This window comes from Anopheles arabiensis, chromosome 3 (assembly GCF_016920715.1).
Source record: "Anopheles arabiensis isolate DONGOLA chromosome 3, AaraD3, whole genome shotgun sequence".
NCBI classification, from domain to species: domain Eukaryota; kingdom Metazoa; phylum Arthropoda; class Insecta; order Diptera; family Culicidae; genus Anopheles; species Anopheles arabiensis.
The window spans coordinates 74,788,516-74,797,339 of NC_053518.1; the positions used below are offsets into that span (position 1 = coordinate 74,788,516).

General features: G+C 43.1%; 2 protein-coding genes across 5 annotated transcripts in view; one reads left to right on the forward strand and one right to left on the reverse strand.

Annotated features, from left to right (window-relative positions):
* The window catches only part of LOC120900722 (ras-related protein Rap1), a 79,116-nt gene extending 74,516 nt beyond the window's left edge, over nucleotides 1–4,600 (forward strand). For all 4 annotated transcript variants that reach the window (XM_040308107.1, XM_040308109.1, XM_040308108.1 and 1 more), the window contains 3 exons: nucleotides 384–581; nucleotides 3,092–3,184; nucleotides 3,256–4,600. In XM_040308107.1, the coding sequence (XP_040164041.1) occupies nucleotides 384–581; nucleotides 3,092–3,184; nucleotides 3,256–3,489 (525 nt within the window). In that variant the 3' untranslated portion in view covers nucleotides 3,490–4,600. The remainder of the gene's footprint in view (nucleotides 1–383; nucleotides 582–3,091; nucleotides 3,185–3,255) is intronic.
* Nucleotides 4,601–5,330: 730 nt separating this feature from the next.
* On the reverse strand, nucleotides 5,331–7,522 carry LOC120900720 (ryncolin-1-like). The gene is made up of 6 exons (XM_040308104.1): nucleotides 7,364–7,522; nucleotides 7,229–7,282; nucleotides 7,095–7,156; nucleotides 6,963–7,001; nucleotides 6,382–6,904; nucleotides 5,331–6,300 (listed from the first exon to the last, which is right to left on the reverse strand). The coding sequence occupies exons 1-6, from the start codon at nucleotides 7,486–7,488 to the stop codon at nucleotides 6,177–6,179; spliced, it is 927 nt and encodes a 308-aa protein (XP_040164038.1). The 5' UTR covers nucleotides 7,489–7,522; the 3' UTR covers nucleotides 5,331–6,176.
* Nucleotides 7,523–8,824: the final 1,302 nt, after the last annotated feature.

The following is an 8,824-nucleotide window of genomic DNA, read 5'->3' on the forward strand; positions in this document are numbered from 1 at the left end:
CCCTTCATTGCTTTTTTTGTCGCTGTAATTTATGAAAGTGCAGTTTGCTCAACAATCCAGCGCATCTAACTCCATTACACTGCAAGTGACGCACGCAAAGGGAAGATTAATCAATCCATATGCGCCAAAGTTGAAATCCAATTACGCGTGAAACTTTCCCACTCTCTGTCTGCTCACCGATGCAACTGCTGCAAAAGCTGCTGCCGCGCGTAACCTCGTTAGCTATTTTTGTCCTTAGTTAGTGCCTGCGAGCCTTTTCAGAATCCTTCCCGTGCGAGTGCTCGTGTGTCTATGCGCAATCGTTAACATATCGGACCAGATGCATTGGAAGTACACTTCCGCTTTTTCTCATATTTTTTTTGTTCCTCTTCATTTTTTCGTAGTTCCCAGCAATGCGGGCCCTTTCCATCTCGTCGGCGGATGCATTCATCCTGGTGTACGACGTCACGGACAGTATCACGTTCGAGGAAGTGAAAGCGATACGCGAGCAAATCCACGAGATTAAATCTACGACCGCGGTACCGATTGTGGTCGTCGGCAACAAGACGGACCTGAGCGATGAGGACGAAGATCTGCGGCAGGTACGTGTACCGGTCCTATTGACATCGATGTCTATTTATAGCTCCGGGCGCTTGAAATGATTGAATGAAGCTGGTGTAAAATAAGGCTGCAAAACGTTAATTTTACGGGGATTTACAGCTACAGAGCCATCTACAACGGGTGAATGGGTTAAAAATAGAGGAAAATAGAGCCCAGTCCTATACTGGCTATCAGTGTGACCAAATTTGCTTTTCCCTTGCAATGGATATGTTCACTTCGCGCTTGACGCGGAATCGCGCGGTTCACTTTTCGACTTGTGGAATGCAGAAGGAATTTCGAGGAAAACAATATTGAACCATTTCTGTTCCTCCAAACCGTCTTATCGTACGCGCCGATAGTTTACATCTCACTATCATGCTATGAACGAATTGAGCGCGTAGGACAAGCCGCGGCGTTCGCACGATGATTCGCCAAAACAATGGCAATGGAATGCGAAAACAAACGAGGAAGACTTACCGCATAAAGGAATCGGGTATGCAGCGCTTTGATTAAGTGCCATGAATGCACACGATTACGATTACGAATGAGCGGCGTTTTGCATAAAGTGGCTGTAAGCGAAATCTCTCTTCTTCTTCTCTTGTGCTTCTGTAAGCGAAATACTCAATTAAATTCACCAGTGGATGTGAAGTATCGTATAGAGGCTTAGTGAACATAACAGATAGCGAGACGATGTTGAGATTAGTCGTCATGTTTGGGTGCTTGTGTACTGATGTTGAGGATATTTTTATGAAAAATGAATGATAAAAAAACAATGATTACTCAAATCTACAAATGAATAACCAGTCTGGTGGTACAGTCGTCAACTCGTAAGACTTAAGAACATGCCCGTCATGGGTTCAAGCCCCAAATAGACCGTGCCCCCATACGTAGGACTGACTATCCTGCTATGGTAATAAATAAGTCACTGAAAGCCAAGCTCATTTCACTAAGTGGGTACAGGCAGGCCTTGACCAACAGCGGTTGTTGTGCCAAAGAAGAAGAAGACAAATGAATAATCCCAAAAACAAAGAGCATGTACACTAACAGCTGCGGAAACGGATTGACACTCTGTGAAATTGTAATAAATCACACACTTTGTGCTTCACCTTCACATACTTTCCGCAACACTATTAAAAGTCACTCAATTATGATGCGTAAATTTAGTCACGCAAACGATTTGTACTACAATCTAGCGCTATTATGTGGCTAATGCTGCTCCCATTACCCAACTGCTTAGCAAACTTGAACATGACTCGCATTAATACCGTATGAGCATGTGCACCTTCGTGCTATGCGTCACCTTCTTTCCCGCCTCACGATGGACATGACTTTTATCCTGCACACAGTGAGTGTAAGTGTCCGTTCACAGGCGGGCTGTTTCCGAGCTTCCTGTCTCTTTACAGCGGACACATCCGTCGTGTATGATAGAAAAGTTTTAAGCGAAAAACTTTCCACAAGCTGTCTGTGTGTGTATGTGTGTGTGGGAGTACATGGTTGTAGAAGATTTTCATTTTCCTAACAACGTTCATTCTAGCTCATCCAGTGGTACATTATTGAAAGATAAAGAATTTATTTGCTAACCAAGTTCTCATTTACTTTACTGCACGGGGCATAGTGCTATAGTGATTTTGTAATAAAGCTGCATGTTAAATAACATTTTCGATCGTTTTAGACACTTTTTTATGTTCGGTGCTGATCTATGGTTGAATGTTTGCGGATAACAACTTAATTCAGATTCATACTATCCAAACATGTCTTCAACATCACATTTGCTATGAGGGAGACATGATAAGCTCTTATTTTGGGACAAATAACATTACACAGCTTAACAGCCAGTCATGCGTAAGAGAGTGATAGCGTAAGCAGAGTACTTGCGCCAACAGATATTTTGTTGTGATAATATGTTTTCTAAGGATAAGAGTGTTGCAAAAAAAGTGTAAGGGAAGTAAAAGACATGAAATACATAAAGCAGAATTAAAATCAATTTAGTTTATTACAAACAATTTGTTACAAGCTTTGTCACAATACAAGATAAAAAATGAAACATAAAATAGTGAAATATATATTTGTTGCTTTTTGTGTAGGACGCAGGTGCTTTGAAAATGTTTTTAAAATATTGAACAAAAACATTAAAAAAACGATACAGGGTTTTCCAGGAGTTCTCATAGCTATGGGACATTTTATTGAGTCCTTCTTACGTGAAATGAATTTAATATAATGGGAATTGGACCTCATAGCATCCTTGGTCCAAATCCAATAGGAATTGCCAAGGCGCCTGTCTAAAAGGGGTGCAACAGAGTCCAATTTCCAACATATTAAATTCACTTCCCATAAGACAGAGTCAACGAAGTGTCCCACAACTATGAGAACCCCTGGAGATGGAAACGACTTCCATTATCTGGTTAGCGTTACGGAGGCGTTACGTTCCCGCAACGAAACCAAAATAAACCGTTGCAACATTTCAGCGTGAAATATTTCATCGTTCAAATGTTTGCTTTCTTCCATTCAACAGGTAGCACGTGACACAACCGAATCGATGGTAACGGTAGATTGGGAGAATGGTTTCGTCGAAGCATCAGCCAAGCTGAACCGCAATGTTACACAGGTATTAAACAAACTAATCATATTCGCTTGGTCAATTACTATTTTCAGTTATTTTCCTTCCTCCATTTGCAGATATTTAAAGAGCTTCTAGTGCAGGCCAAAATAACCTACAACCTTAGCCCGGCCCTGCGACGGCGAAGGCGCCAGTCGTTGCCGCAGCAGGCCAGCACGGGCAGTACCGGTGCACCAGCCACCCCGCAAGCATCGCCCAGCGTTCACGTTCCATCCGTTGCGCAGCTGCAGCACCTACAGCAGATACAGGACAAAAGTCTCGGCGGCAAACGCAACTCGTGCATTCTTTCCTAATGCGGTATTACGCCAGCCTTGCCATCACGTTTTCTCTACTCCATGTCTGCTACATCATCTACCCTACCTGTGACCGTGCTATGGGCACATTAATGGACATTTATATATATTCTTCGTTACCCGTACGGCTTGATGGAAAATTATGGAATGGCGGGGGTTTTGTAGCGATCTATTAAACGGTAAGGAATCGAGACCCCGCTAAAGAGCATTGTTCTCGAAACGTTGGATGTGTATTGGCGTGTAAAATATGAATATTTAAACGTGTTTCAAACATACCCCCTTACTCGATCGTCAGTGAAATATTTTCACCAATCAATGCCCCATTTCAATTCACTCTTCATGACCAGGCTCGACCCAGGCACACTCTATCAAATCAGTGTACTTACTTAGTAAAGGATTTTGTGATGTTAATAAGTTTAAACCGGTGTCGGTTTCGTTCGTAAATAAAAAGACAACACTGTGTAAAGTATCGAAGTGGAAAAATACGGGTAATAAAAAGGAAACGGTTGATGAAGGGTTTTCAGTAGTAGAGCGCGGTACGAGCAAGCAAGGCATCTCACATGCGGTAGAACGAAACAATACGTTGGCGCCCATATGCATACATTGCACGGAGTAACACTTAAAAGTGACAGGATGCTTCAGCACACAAATGCTGCAAGACATTAGATAAGTTACGCAGGTGTAGGTTACACCGTTGTTTTGGTTTGTAGATCATTAAATTCCACATACTGGAATGTAGAACCATTTTCATACCGTTCGATACCCACCAAGTAACAGTAACAAGATTGGCAAGGTGGCGCTCATACCGATTATCGTACCAAAACTCATCGAGTCCATTTCATGTGCGTGAGTGTTAATGTGTACGTATGTATGTATGTGTGTGTGTATTAGTGTTTTGATAATAAATACGAAAGAAAACCAATCTACTCACTTCGCGGAAACTTCTTCACCGCTCGCAATCTGGCCAATGCTTCAAGTATCACTCCCTCAGTCTATCACGAACGATTTCATCGCCTTCACGATCTCACTAATAGAATAATTCAAATATATTCAATGATTCACTCTCTGGCAGTCACACTATCCCTTTGTTTTATTTACCCTAAATTTGAAACAAAACCAAATACCAAAATTGACGTTACTGTTACATTTACCCTAGAACACGCTACACATAAATCGCCAAAATAATTTGCTAACAGGTGTATAAAACTTGAAGATGACATAATCTGTATGTAATTGCAAAGGAAAAGCATAAGAAACAAACAGTGGAAGGAATAAGAGTCCTGGAGACGAATAGATTAGCTTACCGCAAACAAACAGAGGAGAACAAGAAACAGCAAACAAAGTAGTATTACAGTGTGTAGTTATACGAAAACAAATCAAACCATTGATACACTGGAAGCAGCTGAACTTTGAAGCGAAGATCGCCTGTGTGCAGGAATATATTGCTAGAATTATTCAAGTTGAAAGTAAATAAATTTAACCCTGGTAACTGGTAAAGTGTAACAAGCTGGGTCAATGTAATTCTTAATAATGCTTGAGAAAAAATTGAGACTTTTTATTGCATTGCAAAACATATTTAGAAATCTGGAACTAATAGCTTGTAAAAACAATATAATTTATAATAAATCGTTCCCATTTGATTCGCCTCCCACCACCATTTCGCCATCGAAAAAGTAACAGAGCATGTCGCAAACGTGCTCCGGTCGCGTTACCGCACTAACCAGGTATGTAAATATTGTTTGATCAACTATAATGGGAATTATTGAATTCGCTTCGTTACTTCGCTACTTACTGTGGTGTTGAAAGACTTTTCTCTTTTTAGACCGTACAACCCTTCAGTGCCTAGATATCACATAGAACCATAGAAGTATATTTATCAAACATAATTAGCTTTACAATATTAATTACAAATAATTACACATATGCTGATTCATTTACTGAAAAGTCGGAACTGCTTGTCCAACAAAAAGCCACTGATATTAAACGTCAAGGGTTAATTGTACTAACCTAAATCCTTCATTTGCTGCTGATGATAGGGTACGAAGAAAGTTAGCAAAAATGCCTTACGGTCGGCAAACCGACCGGCAATAGTTGTGCTGTGTCTATTCCCCTATGAACACATCCACACTTCATGATTGGGAGCAAGTGGTTTGTTTATGTTTACGCGTTGCCAGGTACGTTTGCACGCCACGCGGTGTAATGTGGTGCGTGGCCGGTCGTCCTAGCAACGGTCGCTAGCGTGCTTCATTCTGTGTGTGACCGCTGTCAGCGACACGGCAGGACGAACGTGTGCTCGCTCCAGTGACGGTCGGGTGTGATTTTGGTGAAAAAAAGTGATTTTTTGTACATTTATAGGGTTTTGTTCCATAGAATGAGCATTTTTTGTGTGTTTTAAACATATTAAAACGTATTCTTATGCAATAAATTGTAGTGTAAGTGTGGGGAAAAGCCTATAAATTGAGCTTCAATGACATCTTCAAGTGACACGTGTCCTCTTGTGATGAGTGATTTCTTAGCCAAGGCTGAGTGACAGTCCCAATAATCTACTTTACCTGCTAGAAATATAAATAGAAGTGCAATCAACATGGCTTCAGCGATGCCGGGAAAAAAGGTTAGTTCAATATTCTCTTCAAACAGTTCGGTGTGAAGTGTGCAGTCACTGGCCGAAGGGCGGCTGAAGGCCACTGCTAGGAAGAAACCTCCCTTATCATCATCGTAGCCTCCTTCAATCCCTGAAGGTCGTCCCGGAAGCCGAACCAGTTCATTGTCGCATTGTGCGGATCGGACCGGCGATAGAGCCCGTTCAGATTACTAAAACGAAGGTGTGTCCGTGTTAAAAAAGAAACACAAAAACTGGTTCCACTTTGATGAACTTTGATGAAGCATACTTACGCGTTCATACAGTTCCGATACCACCAGCCACTAGCGTAGTACGACGCGCAGCACCCCGGATGTTCATCATTATCCCGATCCGGTGTCGAAAACTTCATCCCCGCGCTAGCCCGCAGCGAATCTTTGGCCGCACCTTCCACAAACGGCCCAAGATGCAACCGATACCCGGTACTTTCGTTACCGATCTCGAACTCATCGTACAGCGCCGTCTTGACCGTGCCGTCGTAGTCCTTCAGATGTACCAGCAGCTGGAAGTAGTCCGAGCTGGTGATGCGATGCATCTTCTCGAGCCCCAGCCAGTACTCGCCCTCGGGCGATCCGAACCCATCCCGGTAGTCGATCCAGTCACGGGTGAAGTTGAGCGAACCGTCAAACCGGCGGCTGAGCACTATCCAGCCACCCTTGCGGTAGCCCTGCTCGCAGTACACACGAAACGGTGCTACGCTCGAGGCGGGTGGTTTGATCGTGTACACGTCGCTTAGCATGGCCGGTGCTTCGTGGCAGGAACCGTAGTAGGTGCCGACTGCAAAACCAAAGGGAAATGATTTAGCTAGTGAGCAGTGGCGTGTGGCAAGATTTACCATTTTGACGTATTGTTTTGTTGATGCGCTCGAGCTTATCTGTAAAGTAAAGCACACGCACGGGTAAGTCAGTGGAACTGTACGACCTCGAACTGGGTTAGGAGTTGGGCGGGGGATTTTTTTGTTCTTTACCACTGATTCCTTCGAGTTTGTCCGTGATGATTGCGGTGGCGACGTGATGATTGCTCTGTATCCTTGTTTTTTTGGAGGAATTAAAACCGATAAATAAACGCGGCGTGTTTGTTGTAATGGCGAGTTTCACCTACCTTCGCTCCAGATGGCTTATGCGCTGATCAATCTCGTCCAACCGTTTCAGCACCCTTGTACGAATGGGAATAAATTATTGGCCATAATTTATGTTGGCGTGTTGGGGTTCGGCGTTCGCAGGACCTTCTACTTACTGGAACATGAGGTTTGTTTTCAACCCCTGGAAGGGTTCTGTTTCGCTTGCCGTGTCGTTCGCACGGACGGGCGAACAGCACAGCACAAGGTGACAGCATATGAGGGTTAGCACTGCTCCGATCATCGTTACACAAGCGTCTGGCTTGGTTTGGCACACGATCGTGTGGCGCTAGCAGTGATGATTACGACCGGACTGTGTAGACAAGAGGGAGTAGGCGCCGCTTGCACACATACCAAGGAAGCCTTTTCATTTTGCGACTGTGTGTTTATAAGCTCTGACGGGATCAACGTCTACAACGCACGAGTTCTTCTTGCATACCACTGACTTTTAATCTGTACATCAATTTAGGCGCTAACATTATGAGATGGCATTTGAAGTGTACTGATGTTATTCAAATTATTTGCATAGGTGCATTTAATAATTTATTGATTAGCATGTAACTGTTGTTTAAGTTCTTCATATAGGCTAGTGATGTGCAGAAATATTAAATGTGTTCGTAAGCTATTGAGGAAATGTTGTTGTACTGCTCTGCTTATTCCGTCTGATATTCCATTTCCACGAGTACATGTATTACCAGGAATTGAGCAGAAGGTGACTTGGGGTGAATTTGTTATATTGCTAAGCAGGTGAATGTTCGGGTCACGGATGGTTCCAAGATTCAAGTACCTCAAGGATACATTGAAGATCACGTCGAATGTCCGGTGTAGACCTTTGTCGATTGCGATAACCAAAGCTATTGCTCATACGGGGATGATTTAGGTGTGGTTTGTTAGTCTAATGGAACTCCTATCGATACTAGAGTAGATTCCATAGCAAAAAGGTACCACTTTTTGTACTGATCCGTCGGTGTAGATCAGACTGAGGTTTTGATATTTTTGCTGAACAAGTGGAAACAGCAAAACGACCGTTACCGATAAGACTATTACAACCAGCTCGAAGCTAATTTTTTATGCTCCAATTTATTTGTGGTGAGTGACACTACCAGAGCTTTAGTTCTTGGTGATGATGATTAGTCTTACCTCTTTCCCCAACATAGGTTTTTTTTTTTGGTGGCATCGCAAAACTCTCAGAGGAACTGTCCGAGTCATACATACACCCAAGATGACCAACATAGTTTCATCAAGAAAAATAGGGTCATACTCCATCGAATACATTGATATTCCCTAGCATCCTTTACGTAGCCGGCCAAGAACCAATAAATGGATCTAGCGCAGCACTTATCAGGACAGAACTGCGACATGCATATGGCCAGTTCCACTAGTGCCAACCGCTGACTCCAGGGTCTCTGGCACCAATGGCAGGCTCCAGGGCACTACCTTTCGAAGCAGGAGAATTTAATGTATCCCTTACGTAGCTCGCCAAGAACCAACTAGTGGATCCGGCGCACTACTTATCAGAACACAACTGCAACATGCATATGTCCAGTTCCACTAGTGTCAATCGTTGGCTCTAGGGCACT